The following is a 25,522-nucleotide window of genomic DNA, read 5'->3' as shown; positions in this document are numbered from 1 at the left end:
TTTCAGATTAAGGGAGATCTAGCCTTTTATTTAAAAAAAAAATGCTTTATTTAATACTAATCCTAGAAACTTAAAAATATCCAAAGGTGAGAAAGATGATGACCTATTTCTGTTTTCCAAACCCACCTCAGTTATTTTTTACTGTAACTCAGATCTCAGCAAAAGCATTTTGTAGGGGAAATGAAAAAATGATAAAGAATTCTAGCCTGAATATTTCTGATAAGAATGTTGTAAGAAACACTCATGTACTTTTAATTTTTTCCGTCTAGCCTCCTAAGTGATGGTTAGTGACCTTGTTTAAGCTACCTTTTCATTTTTCTTTTTTTTTTTTAAAAGATTTATTTATTTGAGAGAGAGAGCACGCGAGTGAGAGCATGTGGGGCGGGGGAGCAGCAGAGGAAGGGGGGAAGAGAGAGAACCTTAAGCAGGCTCCATGCCCCACGCGTCGCCCAACTCGGGGCTCGATCTCACAACCCTGAGATCATAACCTGAGCCAAAGTCAAGAGTTGGAGGCTTAACCGACTGAGCCACCCAGGCACCCCTCAGCTACCTTTTCTAGAATCCCTAATAACAGTTTACAGGGTGAATAAGGTGCTTCACCATTTTTTCCAGACAATCAGGCAGTCATTTCATTTAACTTCCCCACCTACTATGTTCTACTGCCCTCACAGCCTGCAGGTAACCAGCTTATAAAATTGATTGTTTTAACTACGAATGAACTACTCCTAACTAAAAGAAGTGTTAGTCTTATTTTGTTTTACGCACAACCAACCTTATGCCATAGGGTGTAGCCTGCAAGGAGGATTCTTCTCTGTACTGGTGAGTGCTAGGTTTTACAGTCAAACGAACTGCCTCCCTGCTCTTTCTTTGTCACCGAAACAACTCCTTCACTGCATACGGGATGCCTTTCCTCTAACAAGATAAAGTTCAAACAATGTCCGCTAAGATGATTCACATTATTGGTGTCTGATCACAGTGTAGAGAGCTAGTCACCTTTCACGGACACAGGTCCCCGCTGGAGGCTACAGCTGACACCACCTGTAGAGAGTCCATGCTGCACACCAACGATGGATTCGCCACCGTGGTCCATGCAGCACAGGACATTCGGGAGTTTGTGTACTAAATCATCCCCCCAAAAGGACAAAGGAAAACGTTCAAATCGACTCCTCCCCAGGGCTTAATTGATTTCACCAGTCACCAGGGCGAAAAGCTGGTTATTAAGGAAAGAAGACAAAGAAAATCAAGCATTTCTCAGTGAAGAGGGCATCAGACCAAAAGTTAAATTTGGAGGCCCTGGGGATAGAGAGTTAAATGAGTCCTGAAATTTTTGAAAATAGAAAATGATGGCGGGAGGGGGGACGTGTTTAGAGCAATGCAGAAGAATTATGAAGATGGGGAGGATATTGCTAATTCAAAGGAATAAAGAAAGCCATCTTTATTTCTTACTAGCTTATATTGTGGACTTTTAGAAATGAACACTTTGAGAATTTCCTGTACCCCTAGCTTTTCAATAATTTCTTTTGCCCGTTTACATCAATCAGAAGAGGTAGGGAAAGGAGAAGGAACCCCAGCACCTTGCCAGCTCTCCCTCTCTGAAACAGCAGGGATAACATTTCATAAAAAGGCCCACCCTCTTATACCAAAATGAGTAATAATGCTTTAAAAAATAATAAACTGTTGGAAAATGCTAGTATACATACATATTTTTAGGTAGAAGTGCCCTTTCTTACTATGATACAGTGATCAAAAAACATAAAGACTCAGGCACCTGGGTGGCACAGTTGGCTGGGTGTCTGATTCTTGGTTTCGGCTGAGGTCGTAATCTTGGGGTTCTGGAATCAAGCCCCCATCTGGCTCTGTGCTCAGTGCAGAGTCTGCTTGGGATTCTCTCTCCCTCTCCCTCTGCCCCACCTGCTCTTGCTCTCTCTCTAAAATAAATAAATGTCTTAAAAAAAAACCCATAAGGACAAAAATTAACAGATTCAGCTCTACAAAAATATTAAATTTCAGTTTGGTAAAACTATCAGTTCAAAAGCTAAGCACAGGGGTGCCTGGCTGACTCAGTCGGTGGAGTGTGCAACTCTTGATCTCAGTTGTGTGTTTGAGCCCCGTGTTGGGTGTAGAGATTACTTAAAAATAAAATCTCTAAAAAAAAAAAAAAAAGAAAGAAAGAATAAAAGCTAAGCACAAAGCAGGAGAATAATTACAGTGTACGACAAAGTTTTATATAAAGAATTCAACAAATCAATAAGGACCACAATAGGCAGAGGACCTTACAGGTGCCTCCTTGTCGGTAAGAAAAATATAAATAGCCAACAAACACTTAAAAATTTTTACCTTCTTTAATAATTAAACGAATACAAATTAAAAGAACCAAGAGACAAGTTTCACCCTGAATTGTCAAGGGTTAAAACCTTTGCTATCCTCCAGAGTTTTTGTTAGTGTGAAGAAATGACTAGTCATATATTTTGGTGTGACGTATTCAAAAATACCCATGAAAACTTTAAGTCCTTATAGCCTCTGAGCCCCCATCCCACCGCTAGGAAGTTAACCTATAGCAGTATGTGCACAGGTGAGGCAAGATACCTGCACAAAGATACTTACTGAAGCAAATTCTTTATGAGAACAACAACAAAGGAGAATAAAATTAATTTCCATCACTGTGGGATTGATAAACTAAAAAACATCAGTTAAATGGAATATTCTAGGGCTCCTTTTTAACATAAGCAGGGTTTAGGAGCGCCAGGCTGGCTCAGTCAGATGAGCCTGTGACTCTTGATCTCAGGACTGTGAGTTCGAGCCCCACGTTGGGGATAGAGATTACCAAAAATGAACAAACAAACAAACAAACAAACAAACAAATGACAGGGTTTATAGTCACTGAGATGAAAAGAAGCTTGTGCTATATGTTTAGGTAGGAGCACATCATAGAAGAAAATGTATAAAATATTCAGAATAGAGGGGCGCCTGGGTGGCTCAGTCGGTTAAGCCTCTGCCTCCGGCTCAGTCCATGTTCCCAGGGTCCTGGGGTCAAGCCCTGTGTGGGGCTCCCTGCTTAGCGGGGAGTCTGTTCCTCCCCCTCCTTCTGCCCCTCCCCCTGCTCGAGCTCTCCCTCATGCTCTCTCTCAAATAAATAAATAAATAAAATCTTTTTAAAAAACACATAATAGGGACCACCTGGGTGGCTCAGCTGGTTGAGTGTCCTACCTTTGATCTCAGCTCAGGTCTTGATCTCAGCTCGGGTCTTGACCAGGTCGTCAGTTTGAGCCCCACGTTGGGCTCCATGCTGGGTGTGGAGCCTACTTAAAAAAAAAAAAAAAAAAAAAAAGAACATGCAAAATATATAGACTAATCATACTTGGGGGGAAAGTATGCTTGTACCCATGTACATAATAAAAAGAATACACAGCAAACAATGAGTGAGTGGCACTGGGGATTTTTGCGGTTTTGATGGACAATGTCTGCATTGTTTAAACTTTTATTAGCATTTTATGTTTATAACCAGAAAAAAGAATACGGTATACAAATTTTTTCAAATGCTTCAGTAAAAGCATGCAGAAAACTAAACAGTCACCCCACATAGAGCAGCTGGGTCCAGCTAGCGCAGGCCAGAAAGTCCCAAATAAGGAGAAAGAGGGGCTGGTGGATGGTGAGTTTGTTGCAAGGCAGAGCGTGTATGGACAGGAACACTGAAGACAAGCCCCCATCAGAGCCCAGAGTTCTGAGGGCACAGAGACCAGATGGAAAACAGGGTCCCAGGAAGGGAGCAAAGATAAGCATCTAGGGGCCCTCAGCCAAAGGAAGGGAGAAACAGGAAGGGATTCCAGACTGGGAGTCCAGCGCAGATGGATGGATTTGCGCCAGTGACGTAGAGCTTGTTCTGAAGCCAGAAGTTGTCCTAAGTAAGATGAGAGCTGGTGGGAATGCAGAGGGGGGCAGACTCTGTAGGTGGTGGTGCTGTTGGTGTTGGCAAAAAGGGCTAAGATTGCTTCCCAGCTGGATTTCAGTTTGCTGTTCTAAGTCACAGGTAATTAGACACATTCGAATGTGTCTCGAGGAGTCTTCCAGAGCATGATGGCTTTGTCGTGGTCTCCTTACCAATTACCTGTATTTTCAGGGGCTTGTCCAAGCTGTCCTTTATTTACCCATTTGCTTTCATTTTCACTGAGTGCTCTATGCAGGTTCCCAAGCTAAGTGTGGAGTTGGTTGGTGAAGGTGAATAATAAAGGTGGTTCTGGCACAATTTCTTGGCCCAAGGAATTCCCAGCCTGGTGGTAAAATAAAGAGAATGAGACAATCACACATTGGGGGTATAGTGTGATAGCAAACTAACTCAAAGTCAGTTTTTGCATGGGCACGTCTACTATAATACCTACTACTGAGCCTGACACGTGGTAGATATCTAATGAAGTATTACTGTTCTTATTATCGAAGTGCCATAAACCGAATATAAGTAAAGTGCAATATAAAGCAAAGGTCCTTTCCCATGAATGCAAAAATAAGAATGATCTCATAGAATTATTGGGAAGGTTAGGAATAACCTTTTCCTTCAAATTACTTAAACATGTAAAGAATAACCACTGTTAAACTCTACGAGTAGTTGAAATAAACATGAAAACAATTGCTGCTTATCCATTTTAAAAAATTTAACACCGTTGTTGGTTTTTTTTTGGATGCACAAGAGTGGGTAGTAAATGTTTCTCCAAAGAATGTTCAGTGGACTTTTTTATTGTCACATGCACCCACAAATAGGAGTGTTATGAATTTTTGGCCTTGGAGCATTCTGTAGCATATTTTGAAAAATCCACTGGAAGTAATACCATATTTCAGCCCAAATTTGCTCCCAATAGGGTAGGGGGCTCAATTTCTTTGTAAGAGTCACAGTGTGGCGGGGGGAGGGGGAATCTAGGCTGGTGGTATCATCAAGAAACTAACCACTTAGGATATACTAGGATATGTGGCCCAAGGAAAACAAAATTATCTGGGCCTGATAAATCGCCTTTTACCCCACGAGAAAAGTCCCCGGTCTTCAACCTGTATGATCAAGGATGAATTGGTACCAGCCTGTACTCCCTAGGTCACTGACCCAAGGCAGCTCTAGCCCTGCACCTATCCCCACCCTCAGCTTGGCCTTAGTGTGGATTTGATTGTTCAGTTAATCCATCGATAAACAGGACTTCATGGAACATCCTTTATGCGGTGATGATGGTGTTCAGCTCTGTAAGAGTTGTGTCAAACAGGGAGTGCCCTCAGGTTGGCTCTGCCAGGACATAGCTCGTTGAACTGCCTCCATTGTGGAGTCTTGCTCTTCAGTCCTTCTCTGTGCTTCACTTCCAGAGGGTTCCACATCTAACAAAGATTCTGGCCAAGAGTCAGAGTCTATTCCAGAGTATACGGCAGAAGAGGAGCGCGAGGACAACCGGTTGTGGAGGACAGTGGTGATTGGAGAACAGGAACAGCGGATTGACATGAAAGTCATCGAGCCCTACAGGAGAGTCATTTCTCATGGAGGTAGTCGAGCTCTTTGTGAATCGGGGAGGTGGGGACCAGGGCAGCCATATATATTTTTTTTAATTAGAAAATGAAACTAGGGTTCTCTGCATCATGACATCCTCAAAACCCTATTTTGCAATCAATATTCAGGGGACTGTAGAACTAAGTACATTACATCAGACTCAATTCTATAAACATTGCAAAGCCTATGTAAAAAAATAGCTTTCTGATGTGAAAACTGCTTTTCACACCACATGTCTGACAGCTATAATCTTCTGGGCAAATTTCTTGAGAACTGTAGTTGTCCAATTTAATAATGTCTGTTTGGAATTCATATGGGTCAGTTATAGGGTATTTTTTATTGAAATATAGTTAACATAAATATTATATTAGTTTCAAGTGATTCAACATAGTGATTCGACACTTATATTATGAAATGTTCAACAAACTTCCAGTTATAAAATAAATAAGGCATGGGAGTGAATAGTACAGCACAGGGAATATAGTGAATAATGCAATAGTTTTGTATGGTGATGGATGGTGACTACACTTACCGTGGTTGTAGGGTTTAACTGAATAGCCTCCCGGTCTATACTACCATGGCCTGTAGTAAGATCACCACCCCAGAGGTGCTTCTCATAACAAAATGGTCTTTTGAATCCTCTTAGAAGCTTTAGGAAGTCTCTTTGGACTCCTCCTGGTCGTTTTTTCCCCTCCCTGAAGTTCACTTTTCTAGAGACTCCATTACATCCGGGCCTGACAACAGGCATTTCCGGTGAAAGCCTCCACCTGCTTCGGGAGGGACAAGGGAGAGAGAAAAACTGTGTTCCGTATTTCCAGTGTTTTTTAGGAGCTCCGGGAGCCTTGATTAATTTTGGAATCACAAAAAGTCAGATGAGCACAAGCAACACATTTAATGTTGTCAACTTCAGAAAACGGCTTTTTTTTTTTTTCCTGCTGCATGCGCTCCTTTCCTGCAGGCCTGAGGCACCACCCTAAACACTCAGCCGCTCCAGAAAAAGTGTAAGCTGACAAGGCAATTGTTGTTCTCGCTTCCTTAACAAGGACAGGGAAATAAGCGTCTTGGTGCTGCATTAAAGCCATAGCTTTTGTTTTCTAATGAGCAGAAGGACCTTTTTGTTTTTTCAAACTTCCCTCCACCAGCCGATTATCCATCTTCCATATACGCATTGCTCCCTTCACGTAAGTATCAGAATCGGCCAGGGATCCCCACCTTGAGAGTAAAAGAAAATGCCCATGGGTGCCCCTGGCCATGACCTTCCTTCCCATGACCTCACTCTTTGTGACCTGAAATGGTAATAGGGCCCAGTGACAGCTGCTGTGGGGCTGGAGGCAGTGTCCTCTAAGGGAAACCTTCCCACAGCCCTGCAGAAGGAGAGCTGGCCGGCTTGCTGAAGGGGACAGACCACGGGCCATATTGTCGACCCTTCGTTCTTATGACGAAAACCACAACCCGAACATCATCCCAGATCTTCCGGGAAGCTCATCCCTCCTTTGCACCACCCACCGGGTATTTTGGGTTTGTGTGCTTTTTGGAAATAAAAAACAAAACAAAACAGAGGCTGATGATAAAAACAGCCTGTGCCCATTCCAAAAAAAGGTCAAAAACGGTAGAAAAGTCTGTCAGAGTAAATCAGAGTCACCCAGGGTTAGATAATCCGTATGAATGTTTACCACTCTGGTCTTAAACGAAGAGCCCTTTTGTTGTGGAGAAGAGGCCTCCGGGCTTTCCTGTCTTCCTGAGGCCGGATTAGGTCTCATTTTCCCTGCAGACTCACCTGCCACAGTGAAAGCAGGTGGGTGGGGTGGGAGGGTTGAGCCCATCCGTCTGCAGACCTGCTGCCCGAATCAGGAAAGAGTGATTGGCATATCCCCACAGTAAGGTCAAAGCAAAGCCCCTGCTTCTGCCTCCCACCCTCTCTGCGACAAGTCAGCCCACGCCTCAGGGATAACCTGGTTTGCTGTGCCCTGCCTCCCTGCCACCTCCTCCCCTGGCATCCGCGCCCCTCCATTCTGTGTCCGTGAGCTCGGTCTTGTCCGTGTGACTGTCCCGTTGGCGTGGAAGAGGAGGCCGCCTGTCCTCTGCCCAGCTGCGCCCCGGCCTTCTCCAGGCGCCGGCCCGCATGAGTGTGCCTCTGGCTGCCCCCACCCATCGGGAACGGCCGCGAGACGCCGCCTCTTCCCATCCCACCCCCCCAGCAGCTTTTGCGCTCTGTAGGTAAAGACAGTTTAGATTTTACTTCTGAATTTGCCAAAGCTCGGCCCGCTGTGTTGGAAGCTGACACGACTTTCTTAGACCTTCAGGATCATCAGGCAGTCCTCCCTAGAGATCAGTCCATTGCATTTGGGATCCTGGCTTCTGATGAGCGCTCCATAGGGGGCATAGGTCTCGTCTGGGTGTCTGGCATTTTGCTCTGATGAGCTGTTCCCTTTGAAGCCAACAGGAAAGGGGTGGTGGTACCGTGCTCTGTGCAGCATAACTGCAAGATGGGGGTGATTAAAATCGCTGTCTCACTTGGCTGCAAAGCCAGGCTCAGCCAAGCGTCCGTGCCAGTTGGGCACAGGCGTGAAAGAAGTATGGGGACAAATAATTCAGTCTTCAGCTTTGGTGACCTTGATAGAAGCTATTGTAAGAGGCCTTGTACGCAATAGAGAAGAAGAGTTCAAGCCCTATCTTTGTTGCTAATTACCCTATGACCTTGGTACGTGACCTAACTTCACAGGCTTCAGCGACTTCATCAGTCAAAAGAGGGTGACCGCAAAGCCAGTGTCACCTCCCATGAGCCCATGGGCAATATTCCTGTTATCTGCTTCAATGAAAGAACAAAGAGAGGTCTGGGTGGGTTTTGATCCACGACAGTGTGGGGTCACGTTAAGGCCAGAAACTGGCTTTTTTGACCTTGGAGTGGAGGATGCATTTAAATAACCTAGGACCGTCACACCAAAGCATTATAATGAGAAGTTTCCTTTCTTGTTTCTTTACTTCTCTTATTTCATTATAGGAGATTCAGGTAACTTCTCTGCAGTGTTGCTGGACAAATGGCCCCGGAAAGAATGAGGAGAAGCGTTGCAGGCTGGTGTGTGTGTGTGTATGTTTTGGTTGCGACTGTGACATCTTCCCTTCTCTCTCCATTCCATTTGCTGGCCAGCAAACTTGTGTTACGTCCCTTTCCTCTCTGTTCTACCTCAGGTAAGGTTTGCATTATCGCCGCAGAGGGTCTCAGGAGGCCCTGCGGTGGGATTGCACGTGTACTTCCGCACATACACCCCGAACTCAACTCTGGTTACTGAGAAGGGAGTCAGATAAAATACATGTTTTAAAAAACCGAACTTCAGATGAATTATTCAACTGCTGGCAGCCAGCTTGACTTGAGTAAGCTGCATATTTAACATAGAAATGGGCTTAGCTGACCCCCTCGAAGGCGTCTGTGAGGGACAAAAAGCAAGTGGGACTACTCATTCCAGTGACCACCTTCTGCCAGCAGTGCTGAGGTGAAGTACGTCCAGAGCCTAACAGCAGTGGCACCCGACCTTGGTTTGGAAGGAAAACTTCCAGGAAGAAATCTTTTTCTTCTAATGCCTTTCTGACATCTTAGGTCTTCCCTCCTCCTGTTCTCTTCCTCTGTCTTTTGCCTCTTTCTTTCCTTCCTACAGCTCCTCTGCCCAAAAGTACAAAAATCCACCTTCGCTTGTAAGTTTCAGGAAATTTTCTATAAAGAAAAGACATTCCTGACTTAGACAGTGACTGGAAGGTCGCGAGTTGATTCTTAAGTATTCCTTCGAATACACGAGCCTGAATGAACGCAACACCACAGCATTCCAAGGACAGACACACTGACACAAAGAGCTGAAATGCCATTTTAAGATGACTTCTGAAGTGCTGTTTATAAACCTCAGACTGTCCTTTAAAAAAAAAAAAAATCTTAGAAATTCTCCAGAAACAGAAAAAGAAATCAAAGTAGCTGAGTGGTCACGATCTTGAAATTATCTTGACATCCCGGGGCCAGGCAGCTACTCCTAAAAAGATGCTTTTGAAAGGATGCTTCTGTACTTGTTTTTAAGTTGGGTTCATTTCCTCTGTTATCTCTTTTAATAGACCCAGTCCTGGTCATTGTGCTGAGTCTAAATTGCATAGCTTTGTGCTGTTAACATTAGCGAAGCAAAGCCACCTTATCTTTTGTGGATTTTCATTCGGTTATGAATCTTCTTAAGAAGATTCTTCTCCTTAAGAAGAAGATTAAGAGTCGAATAGACTCTTCGTTTATTAAAATATATCTCCTTCTGCCATTTTCCTTCACATCTCACTCAAAAAAGAAGTTGGTAAATACCTGCATGTTGGAAAAGACGAAACAAGGTGAATAATCCACAGGGAAGCTACCCCAATCCGGTTTTGCAAACAGGTATTACATCAGGTGTATACTTACGTAGGTAGCATCTTCCAAGACGTGGAGAGTCAACACTGTATACAACAACCTCAGATTGGTCATACACACAAACCCATAATTTGATATATTTTTAGTTGGTATCACTCTCCTCCCCCACCTCTTTTGTGGTAGTGTCGTGCTCTCTGTCTTTGTAGAGAACATCTTATTAAACTGCTTTTCAAGAGTTAAGGCCATCCAAGTCTATATCCAGCCAGTATTTTACTGCCATGTAATCACCAGAGGGGTATTTAGAGTCCTGAAAAAAGACGAAACGCACTGAGTTCTGATGAGGCTGGCGGGTATGTCCTATCCACCTACTCAGAGCTCTAAGGCAATCTCTGTTTCGTGATTCTGAAATCCAGAACTATGTTGTAGGACGGAAATGCCAAGTGCTGAAAAAGGGAGATTAAAAAAATGAAAACACAGAGAGGCGCCTGGGTGGCTCAGTGGGTTAAGTGGCCGACTCTTGACTTCTCGGCTCAGGTCATGATCTCAGGGTTGTGAGATCAAGCCCTGTGTCGGGCTCAGCGCCGAGCATGGCACCTGCTCAGGATTCTTTCTCTCCCTCTGCCCCTCCCCCAAAGCGTGTCTGTGAGCTCTCTCTCTTTCTCTAAGATAAATCTTTAAAAAAAAAAAATGAAAACAGTGCATTGCTTCCATTTTTAAGTCTCAAAGACACATGAGAGTCCACACATTAACCTGTGGGATTTGACCAACAGCTGCCATGAGTTTCAAAGATGAGCTCTGAGGGAACGTGGAGCTTTAAGAATGGGACAGAGCTTTCAGATGTGGGTGAAATGGCCTGAGATGTTCCTATATTTTCCTTGACTCTTAGGAGTTCCACACTCGCCTTTTCTCTTCTCAGCACCACATGCAAGTAGACCTCCACCTCCGCTCCCTGTCCATGTTATCAGGAGGTAATTCTCAAGTTCTCCCCAAAGCAAATACTTTCATAGAACCCAAAGGGAGGTCAGCTTTAACCAGGCCCTTCTTGAGTTTGCTCCTTTTTAAAAAGAGGGGGCTCTGAATTCTGTGCTGAGTTATTCTAGGCCTGGCCAGAGCTTTCCGTGTGTCCCTGTACTATCTTTTGAATCTGGAGACCCCAGGGATGCTACAGGCAAGTGAACCAATCCTCGAAATCAAAGTAAAGGTGCTTTACTTGTCAGCTTACTAGTGTCTGGTCACTGGAGGACGTGCATCTGATTATATTGCAATTCCGTGACTGGATTTTCCCTTTAAATTAGCCAGAGTCTAAAACTGAAAAAAGCTAAAGAGGATCGAACAGAACCTCTCAGCCAGTAAGGGACAGAAGCGTTATATAAATTAGAAACCTGTAAGTCAAACCCCCATCCTCTGGTAAGTTGAATATTTATATATCCCATTCATGACGATGGACAACACATATAATTGTCCATAACAAATGGATACCCTATATATGCAAATACATTCACACTGTATATTTAAGACTCTGTAAAACATATACTTGTCTGAAAAGTAGGTTTGTGTGTTTCTACATATAGAAGTGTGGTCTATATAATACTCACTGAAGGGTGTATCTATTCCATACACACACTTGTCAAGGCTTCCAGATTTGTCCTTTAGGTTAAATATTATCTTATTAAGAGCTTTCAGCTGGTTACAAATGTCTTTTTGTTTGTCCCCCAGGCTACTATGGGGACGGCCTAAATGCCATCATTGTGTTTGCTGCCTGTTTTCTGCCAGACAGCAGTCGGGCGGATTACCACTATGTCATGGAAAATCTTTTCCTGTGAGTGATACTTCTGACAAAGTGCTTCGAGTGAATGTCTGTGGCATGTCATGGCAGATAGAGCATCTTTAAGAAGAGGAAATAGATGGTGTAGAATATTCCCAGCCTTTGATGAAAAGTCAGTGAAATCTCTGTCGAGGAATATTGCTCAAGAGGCTAAAACCTTTAAAAGAACACTTCTGTCAGCAGCGTGAATAGAAAACAAAACGAACACAGTTTTGCCTGCACTCTAAAATTCTATAACATTTCCTTTGGGTAAAGTGTTATTTTTGTTCCTCGATAACACGTTCTTATTCAGCTGATGATAACCCAGGTTCATTTATATCATTCACTTGGGCCCTTGGTATATGATAACATTGTTGACATTTTTGAAATTCAGGTTCTAACCTATATATTTTTTGAGCGTACTTGCATTAAAAAGAGAGAGAGAGAAGGTAACCATACAAATAAATGAGCAATACTCACTCTCAGAGAAATAATTTTGGGAAACTGCATTCTTTTCAAGGTAAAGAGGTTCTATGCACAACCATTCTTCAATGTCATACTCCCTATAATTTAAATGTTAAATAATTAGAGTGTAAATAAGATGAACTATGTCACGTGGGAAATGAAAACACTCCTCTTCCTTCCTGTGATCAGATATGTAATAAGTACTTTAGAGCTGATGGTAGCTGAGGACTATATGATCGTGTACTTGAACGGCGCAACCCCGAGACGGAAGATGCCAGGGCTGGGCTGGATGAAGAGATGCTATCAGATGATTGACAGGCGGTATGTGGGCGCCATTATTTAATCCCTGTTTTGACTTCCTCGGTAACTCCCATTTCTAATTCCCTGTCGCGTGCCAAGAACGTGATCACGTTTTAGGAACACTGAATTATACAGAATTCAGATAATAAATTATAAATCTGTAAAAATATTAATAAAAGTATCCCTTGATGCCCCAAATCTGAAATAAATCTAGATTTTGTTAGATGTTGTCATCTCAAACCTGACGACCGAGTCTGTTCTAAACTATGCGTATGCCTTTGCCATATGGAGGTGCAGCTAATGCTGATAAGCCAGAGTAGCCATGATTCTTTACTGGTTTCACGTGATCCTGATACTGCCTCTGTGCACTGGGACGGTTTGGGTTTGGGCCACTGTTGTTGCTCTTATTTCATTATTCACTGATACTTCAGGTTAACCACCAGCCCTTTGGTGCTTTGGTGCACCTTTTCCTCAAGATACTTTACTTCCATCCATACTGGCTTGACTGGAACAAAACATGTTATATTGCCAACCACGGGAAAAGTATCATAAACATACAAACTTATGTTGTCTATGATAAGTGTGGCATTCCCTTAGAGGTGGCTCGTTGCTTGATCTGATATTAACTAGGATCCAGTCAATGTTCCAAACACTTATAAAGTAGCATCGCTAATGCTGAAAGACATGCCCGAATGTCAGGAACGTTAACATGGTAACCCGATGCCAAACAACCACATGATACACTGTTAGTTGTTTCATAATATAGAAGAAGAAACCAAGGCTTCGTCGATCAAATAAATTGGCTAAGTTGTTAGTACGACTGTGTTCTTTTCAAAATAGTAAAGATAACGCTGGCAAAAATGAAAAGCATTCTTAAGCAGAAATACACCATGAGAGTTCTAGATTTAAGCACTCTAGAAATACAGCCATTCTATTTTACATGGATTCCTATAGGAACATGAAGTTGGCATCAAACAAGTTATAAATGATATCTCAGAAAGTTTTTTTTGTTTTTTTTTTTTATTAATCATGGTCATTCTATACCTTCCCATCAGGTAACTTACCTAGAACTCTCTAATATCATAATATTCTTATTTGGGGATATACTTTCTGTTTTAACTCCTACTGGAAATGGGTTATGAGTAATTCTTTTTCTTTTTTTAAAACAGGTTGCGAAAGAATTTGAAATCATTCATCATTGTTCATCCATCTTGGTTCATCAGGACAATCCTTGCAGTGACACGACCTTTTATAAGGTATGTTGTTACTATAGAAAAAGTAAAAGTACTACTAGTAGTTTTCCAAAATATGTCCTATAAACAAGAATTCATAACCTGAGAGAGTATTTAGGAAGACATATTTTGCTTCTGGCTTTCCTGGAAAGATATTTTGGATGATCTAGCAAGAAACCCTAAGTAAAAGTGAGCATCATTTTATAATGACTATTTTCCCATTACACAACATGAACTCTATATTGCTTGCTGTAACACAGAAGATGAAGTGGTGGGATTTCCGTGCCACATACAGAAGGGTAGATAATACTTTTAAAGTGATAGGGTATTTTGTAGAGAATAGAAGAGGCAGCCCAACACAGCAATGGAAAATAAAGACAAACCAAGGACGGAATCAGGAGCAATGGATTTTGTCCTTCTTCTTCTGAGCAACTGTCATGTAGGCCGCCAAACTTCGGGAAGGAGGCTGGGCAGCCATTTTGAGAGCTTTTTTGATTGCCCACGCGCATTCTTGGTTTCAATTCAGTTCAATTCGGTGAGTATTTACTCACCATCTATGTTGTGTTAGATACCGTATAACCTTACATTTTGGGGAAGCAAAGAAAAATCAAACGTGCGTCATAATGTAGTAAGACTTGGAACAGTTAAATGAAAGGGACAGTATGTATTTCCTAGAGAGCTTTCAAGTAAAATACGGTCTTACCCAACATCCGGATGCAGATTAGATCAATTGAAAGTTTTCTGTTTCAAAGTTGCTAATGAATTTCTGAGAAATATTCTGATCACTTCTGGAGGGGGAAAAAAAAAAACAACTGAAAGTTAAAAACCTTTATTTATTTTTTACGTAGTTTCCCGTGCCTTCCAGATCCATCCTTCTTCGTTCAGTGTGCACTTACGTAGATGTAGCATTTCCATCTTCTGCTTCCAACAATTGAGTAGCATCGTTCAACCTCGTTTTCCTGTGGCAGAGTTTAGTTCTTGACCATACTGTGTTCAATTGCTTTAAAAAATAATATGAAATATTCAAGGTATACAAAAAGCCACTTATTTTAATAACAGAAAATCCTTTGACAGGGGAGTAGGAATGAATGCACACTGAAGAGTTATAGAAAGTTTAGGGGCACCTGGGTGGCTCAGTTGGTTAAGCATCTGCCTTCGGCTCGGGTCATGATCTCAGGGTCCTGGGATCAAGTCCTGCGTTGGGCTTCCTGCTCACCCCTCTGCTGCTCCCCCTGCTTGTGCTCTCTCTCTGTCAAATAAATACTTAAAATCTTAAAAAAAAGAAAAAAGTTTAATGGTAGGTGCCTGGCTGGCTCAGGTGGTAGAGCATGCGACTCTTGATCTCAGGATTATAAATTAAAGCCCCACATTGGGTGTAAAGATTACTTAAAAATAAAAAAAAATTTTTTTAAGTTTAATGGGTAAAGAAAGTAAACACTGGTGTTCATATTCATTCACTATGTCTGTTTAATAGTTTAGGTGTAATAATTATAAAACAAGTTCCTTGATAAATAGCCAAACATTTATTGCTGTAAGAATACTGAAAAATAATTATAATTCAACATTATTTCTTGAAGGGAGCTTCAAGATATTAAGTCCAGCAATAATAAAATTATAGCAAATAGTAGTATGGTAGGGGCACCTGGGTGGCACAGCGGTTAAGCGTCTGCCTTCGGCTCAGGGCGTGATCCCGGCGTTACGGGATCGAGCCCCACGTCAGGCTCTTCCGCTATGAACCTGCTTCTTCCTTTCCCACTCCCCCTGCTTGTGTTCCCTCTCTCGCTGGCTGTCTCTATCTCTCTCAAATAAAAAAAAAAAAAAAAAATAGTAGTATGGTAAATTACAGAAAACAGTGGCTTACAGTTATTGAGTATTTACAGGCATTATTTCATTCACTTGTAATGACAGTCTTCTGAAGGAGGTGCTGTTTACAGTTTCCCTTATTTAGGAAAAGTTCCTGAGGTTCAGGGAGGTCAGATAAATTGTCTACGGCAAGAGCCAGCAAATCCGTTCTGTAAATATTTTAGGTTGTCTGGTCCATCTGGTCTCAGTCACAGTTGCTCGGCTCTGCTAGGTCGAAAGCAGTCACAGACAGCATGTAGGTAAGTGTGGCTGTCTTCCGATCAAACTTGACATAGGAACGCTGAAGCTGAATGTCTTAAAAATTTTTACATGTCACAAGATAGTCTTGTTTTGATATTATTTCAAATATTTTTTTTTTTAATGTAGAAGCCATTCGTAGGCGGAAGACTGTAAAAAAACAGTCAACAAGCTGGCTTTGACCCATGAGCTATACTTTTCCAACCCCAGGTCTAATGTAATATAGCCAATAAATGGTAGACTTGGGCTTTGGACCCAACTGTCTGCCTCACTGTAAAGAAAAAAACACTTAAAGCACTTAAACATTGTATCCTACAGTCTCATCCTGTGAAACCCTCTTTAAAGATCCAACCAATTTTAAGACCTGAAAAAAGAGGTCACTAAATGTATTCTAGGTCTTTTCCCCACTGAAGGGTAGCTCCTATGATAGAGGTAGATGGGAAATTCATTTTTTTTACTGTGAGGTGGAGATCGAGAGATTAATTAGCTCAGTTGCTGTCCTCAGAAAGCTCAGGGCCTAGCAGCTGACATGGGCAGACAAGTAAGCAGTTACAATCCAGGGTAGCACTGTGGGGGTGATAACTCAGGGCTCAGCTGAGTTTGGGGTAACAGGGGGAGTAAAGGCTGAGGGTCTGTGTCAAGAGAGGCATTCCAGAAGAATGAGCCATCAAGGTGAATTTTGAAGAACCAACAGGACTGGTTAGCTGAAACCTGGTAGAAACAGCAGGTGCAAACACATCAAGAAGAAGACAATATGGCGTGTTCGGAGAACTGTACATTCTAATGAACATAACCCTGGAGCTGGAAGTCTCCCCCGCTACCCACTCCATCTTTTATCAAACCTGAATTTAGCTCAGAAAGTCCGGGGGAAGTTGCTGTGTTCCCTCTCTCGCTGGCTATCTCTCTGTCAAATAAATAAATAAAATCTTAAAAAAAAAAAAAATCCAGGGGAAGGAAGAGGCCACATGTAGCATATCACTGGTGGTGTGTGTTACCCACGACTTATCAGGAGGCCTACGGGTGACTGGATGGAGACAAAAGTTATTCACAAGTCACAGCCAGTGGCCCAGGGTCAAACTGCAAGTACATTGTGAGAGAGAAATCTAGAGAGAAATGACCCTGCAGACGCTTCCTTCTAGAATGCTCAGTAGTTGAACAGGGGGCAGACAGCTCTGTGTGGTCAGTAGACTGGGGGAGGTCTTTTCATGGGAAACTCTTCAAGAAAGTTCAGTGCTCGGTCAAGTTCCCTTTCAAGTGGAATGATACATTTTAAAAATTAGTTTGCGATTATATACAAATCCCTTCTTCTTATAAAACATCCAATCATTAAGGACAAGACCAAGTTTTTCCTTCAACAACTACCAGTTCCTGTCCCTCACTCCCTTCCCAAAGGCAGATTCCTTGATCAGTTTCAGTGGTATTTCATGTTGTTTTCGTTACATTTACACACATCTAACATGATAATGTTTAGGTGAAAGCTGTTTGTAATTCAGCTCCGGTTACCGGAACATGTTTTCGAACATTGGTCCATCTGGAATGAACTCTCCAGCTAAAATTTAAACGAAGAAAAAAACTAATATATATATATACACTAACATATATATACATATATGTGTATATATATATATATAAATGTATATATATTTAAGCCAAAACCTTAAGAGGAAAATGAGTTTACATATATTTTAAAAATAGATCAAACTTGACATATTCTGAAAGAACTAATGACAAGATTTTTGTTTGGTAAAAACAAGTAAACAAGCAAACAAAGCCAAACAAACCATAAACCAGTGATTCTGGAGAGTGGCAGGAACCACCGAGGGGCCATGCCATTGTGGTGGAGAGTGCAGACTCTGGGTGGGAGATGGGTGAAATCGGTGATGGGGATTAAGGAGCGCAGGTGTTGTGATGAACACCCCATGACGTGTGGAAGTGTGAATCACTATGTTATATGCCTGAAACTAATACAACACTGTAGGTTAACTAGCTGGAATTAAAAGAAAAACTTAGAAAAAATAAAGGAGTGTACACGCTGCAGTCCCACTGCCCTGGGCTTGAATCCAGGCTCTACCACTTACTTAAGGTGAGACCTTGGGCAGATACTTAACTCCCTGTGTCTTGAGTTTCTTTATCTTTAAAAAGAGAGTAATGGGACACCTGGCTGGCTCAGTCAGTAGAGCATGTGACTCTTGATCTCGAAGTTGTGAGTTCAAGCCCCACCTGTGGCATACAGTTTACTTAAAATAAATTAAAAAAAAAAAGACCACGAGGAGCATCTTTTTAAAAGAGAGAGAAGAAGAATAGCACCTACCTCATTAGGCTGTAAGAAGAAAGAAGTGTGTTAATAAATATAAACCACTTAAAACAGTATCTTGCATATTGTAACTACTCGAATATGTAGCCTTTCTTTTTAGTAAGTACTGGGCCAAGGTGTTGCATTTTTCAGGATTTTCAAGAGGCAACAACCTTAGGGGGGATGAAGTAGCCACTAACGATATCTTTTTTCTTTTTCTTTTTTTTTTTTCAGTTCAAAATTCAGTAGTAAAATTAAATATGTCAATAGCTTAGCAGAACTGAGTGGGCTGATCCCAATGGATTGCATCCATATTCCAGAGAGCATCATCAAGTAAGTCTGGATGGTTTCCAAGATTTGATAAGAAATACTGCATGTTTGGAGAGGGAGGTTGCAAAAGAATTCATTTCTGGAATACTGGGGAAATGGCATTATCTTCTATTTAAAACGAATATTAAATATTTTCCAATAAATAAGATTTTTTTTCTCATAACCCATAGAGAACTGTTCTGTCCTTTCAGATCCTCTTTTACATAATCTTCTCTTGGGGTTATTGATTATTGCTCATTTCACCTTGAATTTTGCTACCATTTTGGGGACGGCATGAAGTTAACATGAATCAGTGAATCTGTCACCTGTGATTCCCACTCTCACAGACACAGCTGGGTCTGAGCATAGCTTTGCTTTCTTTATTGCCTTATAGAAAGGAACTTACCCACATGACCCTAGGGAAAGGGCCGGGGTGGGGGGAACTACCGTTTCTCTGTTTTCTTCCACATCCTTCTTCACGGTTCCCTTCAGGTGAAAGGTAAGGCAGGGTGGTAGGTGGCGGCGTTAGGGATGACCGCCTTCCTCAGGACAGGGTAATGTAGCCGCAGCCTGTGAGGAGCAGGCATGGAGACTGGAGGTCACTGGATCATGCTGCAAACATAATGAGTAACAGTTAACAGTGACCACTTGGAGCTGAGCCTTAAACATGTGGATCCTGACAAATGAACCCTCCTGTCTGGTTCATTGTTGCAAAGAACCATTGTTTTCTGGGGCTTGTGCTTTTCTTCCACTGTGTCTGATTCACTCGTCTTTTTAATTAAAAATGGGAGGAATTTAACCATTAGCTCAAAGAGAACAGATAAAGATACCCCCCTGCCCCGTCTTCCTCCATTAAGGCGGATAACAAAATGGACCTCCCAATTTGCACTTCCAAAAAAGAGTCCCTTTACTAAAAAAAATTAATTAATTAAAAAAAGGAAAAGAAACTGGAAGGAAAGGACTTGCGTTTAGTGGCAATACTATGTCGGGCATAGACATACTTATTTATTTCACGTGTTTAATCTCCACAGTAAACCCCCATCTGCAGATCAGGGAAACTAACAGTAAAGAAAAGTTACTTATGCACAGTGTAAGTAGGAGCAGGGATGAGATGGAACTAGAATTCAGACCCAGGTCAGCCTGGCACCAGAATTCCCATCCCCTTTTCTAGTAGTTTCCTTGACCTCCCTTAAAGTATCTGTCTGAAGTCCAAGCTCAGGAGCGAATGCATTTGCTTTTCCCTGTGCTGATAGGAGGTGAACACAGGATAGCGATTTGGCTTAGAACTGCCGTTTTCTCAGCCCAATCAAGCAGTGTTTCTATAATTCTAACCATGGCTTTGATCCTACTTAGCTTCTGGGGTTCCCACACCTAGCGAACCTCACAGCTCTGTCCGGCTGCCTCAGAAAGGTGCCTCCCCATCTCCAGAGCCGCTCCTACTCTTTGAATAAAATAAAGTAACTGGAGGGGCTCCTGGGTGGCTCCGTCGGTTAAGTGCCTGACTCCTGATCCCAGCTCAGGTCTTGACCTCAAGGTCATGAGAAAAAAAAGCCACTGGAGCGCCCACCTCCTGTAACGCTGCCTCCATTTGCAAAAGATGACAAGGACATTTTCTCTTCAAGGGGAAATGGCCACTTTCACGGTGAATACAGTAAGGCTTCCACATTGTGGCAGTTGGAAAAAAAGAAGAAAATGGATGTTGGAGACTTAGCATTAGATTTGAATCTTCCTTCCGTCCCCCAGTGTCTCTAAGACTTCAGGCAACCTATTAAAACTCTCCATTGTCTCAGCTGCAGCATCCAGAAAATGGAGGAGTAGAGGGCAATTCATAGAACGGTCCCGAGGATTGAATGAAAATGTACATAATGCCTTCAGGAAGCCTCCTGGACTCAGTTGGCAAGTCAGAATGTTATTATCCTGATGTTGCTTTTAGGGACTCAGTCTCATATGGGACCTTGTAAATGAAAAGTTAAACATGTCCAGGACACTTTTTATTCATCGACACCCATCATTTTTCAAAGGCTCCCATTCAGGAGAAGTTTCTTCAGGAGGAAGGGTTCCATTTCAAAGAAATTGACAACCATCTATGTCCTCCCCATGGGTCCATGTTTTCTCCTGTCTTGTGCAATCCGTCTTCTCTGGATGTCCTTTCTGCCACTTCTGTTTCCGTCCTCCACTGTCTCATTTTCATGTTATGCCATTTTCAAATTGATACAAGCTATAGCCCCTTCCTGTTACTGAGTAACATTCAAAGAGTCTGGTCTTAGCCAATCCAAGACCCGTATTCAACTGGGATGGAGCCTGTCATCAAAGGGCTTGAATGAAAGAAAAACCTGCCCCATCTGGAATCAGATTTATAATTACTGATTACAGTCAATTCTTGTTATTGGTGGCCGTGATGTTCTAGAACCCTGACTGGCGAATGTGGAACCATTGTTCCTAGGGGAAATATGGGACTAAGTTCCTCCAGGCATCTGGTTAATTTTCATTAGCCAATTAATATATAACCTTGTTCTATGTGTGTTTCTGTTTAAAGACACCTTATCTGATGCATACCGTTGACTCACTAACATTGAATTCACGACCCACGGCACCATAACTCCTGCCTAAACAAAGCTGCTATAACACACACATATTCTCCGTAAGGCACATCACAGCCTTCTCGTGCTTACGAACACCGGCCAGCACTTAAGCACTATGCTTCGAGGCCATTTGAAATGGCGAAATCACCAACGAACAGCACAAACAGGGCAAACATGGCATTAAATAGGTTGCAAATAGGACGCCTGTTGACAGCACGAGAGCTAAAACGAAGACGCAGAGCCTGGTTTTGTTCGACCTCAGCTGGGAAGGTGCACATCAGGTGACTCAAATTTTTTGCCACTCAGTGAGAGTCAGCAAGTGCCCACGAAAGTGCCACGGGTATTGATGCTGGGGTTACAGATACAGGTTTAATCAGTAGGCGAATTTGCAGACACAGAATCTGCGAATAATGAGGATTGGCTGTATATCATTACGAATTCTAACTCATGGATTATATCCAATGAAAATAAATTTTCTCCCAAAAGGCAATCTGATGATTCTGGGGGGAAGGGGGGGTAGGCTTTTGCTGTCTCGTTTTGACTGTCCTTTAAACCACATACCTGTCGTTTCTCCATCTGTTTGCTCGTTTTCCTCATTGCGTTCATTTTTTATCTCGTAAGGTACGATGAAGAGAGATCTTATAAGAGAAGTGTAAGGTAAACTGTCCCGAGCCGTCCTTCACGCTGGACTCTCTGTGTGTGTGCACCAGTGTCTCACTCGTGGGTGACCTCAACATGCTGCCAGAACGAGAGGTCATTCTATCAGCTCCTTGTAGTCTCTCATTCTGGGTCTTTGTCTTGTGTGTAAAGCTGTTGAGGTCAGCCAAATCTGCAACCAAAACCCACTAAACCAGATACACCCTTGACTTGGCCCAGGCTGCAAGCTCTCTCTAACTCTGCCCCACAGACCGATGTGGATGGTTTCGGCTTTATTCAGCCAGCATGTTGCTGATCTCCTTGCAACTTGTAGAGCCACCTTTCTGAAGGAATTGGCAGAGCAACCCTACAGAAACACCGAATGGGAGGAAAGGGCACCAGGTCCAATCGAAGGAGCGCGTCTCAGTGCCCCAAAGGATGGTTTCTAAAAGCACATATGCTCCACTTATGTTTGGCTCCGCTTTGCTGGGTGACTCTCTCATGCTGTGCTTGCTTCTTTTTTGTTTCTTTTCTACGCCAATAATTTTTGCTCATGCAGACTGGATGAAGAACTGAGGGAAGCATCAGAAGCAGCTAAGTAAGACTTGCTTTTCATTCGGCAGCTGGTGTGAGGTTGGCTTGCATTTCCGGAATGAATCGGGAGGACTGCATGCCTGGTGTTTTAGTCTTGCCTCCTGATAATAATGCTGCACTTGTAATGTTCCCTTTGTCCCACGATAGATGCAATTGCTGGTATTCCTACTACAACCTATTTTCCCCTGTGATCTTATCTTAAAGAACACATTTGTTACTGTTGTTTCTTTCTTTCTTTTTATGTACATGCAATTTTTGGCACTACAGCCCAGGAACACATCACAGGCATTACCACATAGCATAACATCCACATGATTGTTAGATATTTTGAGGCAACAAAAGCTCACTAACTCATACTAATGGAGAGAAATGATGACACGTCGAAATTTGGAATACTTTTGTAGAACCAGTTTTGCAACTTTCCAAGATTTTTTTAAGCACATTATTTAGTGGACTTGGAAGTATTGCTTAACAAAATAATGCTTCTGAGCTATTTGGATGAATAGAAAAAGAATCATTATTCCCTATTATTAAAGTATAGTTTTCAAAAGGGCAAAATCTTAACTTTAATGCAACTATAAAATGGATACATGCCAATGATTTTATTCAACTAGTTATTTAATGAAGGAGCTAGTAAGTGTTAAAACCGGTTCAAAGAACATTTGCAAAGCTAGATTTCATTGGGTGATTTATCAAGGAATGTTAGGATAAGATTATTGGTTTAGATACAAAATGGATGTCCAACAGGGCAATAAACAGTGACCTAGGATGATCTTTTCCACCGGACAGAAATTATTTGCATCTCTCTTCAACGAAAATGTGCAAGTTAACCTCTGCCCCCAAAGAGTTGTAAAATAGCCCATCAACAGAAACTCAACTCAGCATTGCTTTGAAAGAAAATCCAGTAATTTCCTTTTCTTATTTCCAAGTCCAAAAACTAATTTTTCTGACACTTATGTGTCAAATATAGACAGGTACTGTTTAGAACGTTTACTATATTAAAGCTTCTTCTCCACTTCAAATGTTGCTTACACTGTTAATTTCTACAACGAGTTCCCATTTTAATAGATACTGCAAAAACAGAAACGCAGGCAATGTCCAAAAAGCTACAAATTCTGAATAAATAAGGTTTTATTTTCTATATAAGTGTAAGTGCCAATTCCTCCTGAGAACAATCCATTGAGGTATTTTTTTTTTTATTACAACACATTCTTATTGCAGGTAATCTGTAGAATTATTTGCCTATAGAGTGGACCTTTTGGGTTAAAATTTGAGGAAAAGGGCCACCTGGCTGGCTCAGTTGAAAGAGCATGTGACTCTTCATCTCGGGGTTGTGAGTTCAAGCTTCACACTGGGCATAGAGCTCATTAAAAAAAAAAAAAAAGACTGAAATTAATTAATCCAAGGAAAGATTTTTGCCTTAGAAACATTGACATTAGTGTAGTTTCGTGTTACAATATTCCTATCTTTAAGTTTTCGTTCAAGATAACTGACACCCGTTTACACTAACAGTACTCGAAAGTATTTGAATTTCTACACTAACAGAATCTTCTTAGTCTCTGACTCAACTATTACAAATCAGAAGTTGGAAAAGAAAGGAAGATGTTAGGAACCAAGGAACCAGATGTTGGCGTAATGGCACCCCGTTAGCATTTATCTGCACTCAGTTTGCATGGTGTCATTAGATTCCCCAGAGACAGAAAGAGCAATGAGTTTGTCTTTCAGATTTTTTTTACGATGATAGCATATTTATGAAATTAAGGAGGTGTTTTCAAGACAAAAGATTGAGGAGAGGGAAATCAATAATTTTCCAGCCAAACCCATTGTAAGTCATATGGCCATGTTCTTTCATTATTACCATAAAATCTCACTCCCTTCAGTAGAGTTTTCCCTCCCTGCACATGTCTGCCCTTCCTGTTTAGCTACCTAGGGAAATAGTTATTTGGGGTTTATTGTGTAGCTTTCTCTTTTTTCCTCTCCCGTCTTTCCCTCTCTTCGCTTCCCTAGCCCCGCACCCTCCCTCCCCAGGTGTCCAGATAGTCTAGGATGGTCCTGAGACGACTTGCTCTCCTTCCTGACAGAAGCACCAAGCAGGCCTAGTACATAGTAGATGCTCAGGAAATTTCTGCTGCATAAATTAACGAATGTGCATAAAATCAAGTTCATCACCGTGGAGCAGTGGTTCTCAGACTTCACAGCAGGATCACATGGAACACTGGCTCCAACACAGGGTCCTGGGACTCAGCTCAGAGCCTCTGAGTCAGCAGGCCTGAGCATCAGCATCGGTAATCCTAATACATTATGGTAATGCCTGTGCTGCCCGTCTGAGGACCATGCTCCGACAATCACCACCTGAAAGCCAATGCCTGAGTAAAAGTAACTAGATTTGTCTTAGGAGTCAATGCTCTTGTTTTGGGTTCAGCGGGTAAGCTGCCTGTCTCAATTCCTCTCCAACTGATCCTCCACCTTTTGATGGTGACATTACATGTGCGAGGACTTGAAATACATTTGCACATTTGAAAATGTAGGGGGAAAGAACTTTACACGGTTGGTGCCACAGATGATCGCAAATCCTCTAAATCCTACCATACCAGCCTACTAGCTACATCTCTTTAACTACCTTTCAGCCTCTGAAGTGGCTCCCAATCCTCCGACAGATTGCATATGATGATTTGGCATTCAGAAAACAGGGTCATTGCAGACCTATGGTTAGGTTCTAGAAGCCAGTTAACCTAGGTTCTTTCTATTAATAGACACACCCTGTCCTTCCACATGACCTCTATTTAAAAGCTTCAGGCTGGTTCTAACCAAAGGCAAGCATCTACCTCATCAGGGAGCAAAACCTATCTTTCTCTTGTTTTGCTTTATTTTCAATCATTCGCCTTTTCCCCACATACACACCACCTCTTAATTGACTTTCAGAAGGTGATTTCTTCAGCCTGCCTTATGTTTTCCTTAAAACTTGACATGTGTGCAGGAGGGAAAATATGTGGGAAGGACTAGTTGTGTATAGAGAGCCGTTCTTATTTTGAAAATGGTAAAGAACATCAGCTGCCTTTGGAATGATAGTATTAAATGGATTGGAAATTGCTATTTTCATTGGAAGGATTATGCAAAGAAAAAACACAGAAAACTTAGATTCAGAAGAATGGCTTTTCTTGATTCCATTCCAGCTTTGCTAGGTTTTTCTAGCATACTGTCAACACTTGCCTGACTGTCCTTGTTCACTCAAGTTGCCAAATATTCTCCATAAAAATGCCCGACCACCAGTGAGAAGGGTAGAGGGGGCCGAGGGAAGCCCTCTGTCCTTCCCAGGGAGA

General features: G+C 42.1%; 1 protein-coding gene across 5 annotated transcripts in view; it reads left to right on the top strand.

Moving 5' to 3' along the window:
• The window catches only part of PRUNE2 (prune homolog 2 with BCH domain), a 260,462-nt gene that overhangs the window by 227,272 nt on the left and 7,668 nt on the right, over positions 1-25,522 (top strand). For 2 of the 5 annotated variants that reach the window (XM_034646741.1, XM_034646744.1), the window contains exons 12-18: positions 5,338-5,511; positions 8,517-8,525; positions 11,604-11,706; positions 12,346-12,477; positions 13,626-13,712; positions 18,316-18,414; positions 21,594-21,629. In XM_034646741.1, coding sequence (XP_034502632.1) covers positions 5,338-5,511; positions 8,517-8,525; positions 11,604-11,706; positions 12,346-12,477; positions 13,626-13,712; positions 18,316-18,414; positions 21,594-21,629 — 640 coding nt within the window. Of the gene's footprint in view, positions 1-5,337; positions 5,512-8,516; positions 8,526-11,603; positions 11,707-12,345; positions 12,478-13,625; positions 13,713-18,315; positions 18,415-21,593; positions 21,630-22,167; positions 22,207-25,522 lie in introns of all 5 variants that reach the window. The other 3 variants (XM_034646743.1, XM_034646745.1, XM_019805122.2) reach the window with 2 other exon arrangements.

This window comes from Ailuropoda melanoleuca, chromosome 17 (assembly GCF_002007445.2).
Source record: "Ailuropoda melanoleuca isolate Jingjing chromosome 17, ASM200744v2, whole genome shotgun sequence".
Classification (NCBI taxonomy): Eukaryota; Metazoa; Chordata; class Mammalia; order Carnivora; family Ursidae; genus Ailuropoda; species Ailuropoda melanoleuca.
Note: the sequence above shows the minus strand (reverse complement) of the source record. Positions and strands in the feature narration are given on the sequence as shown.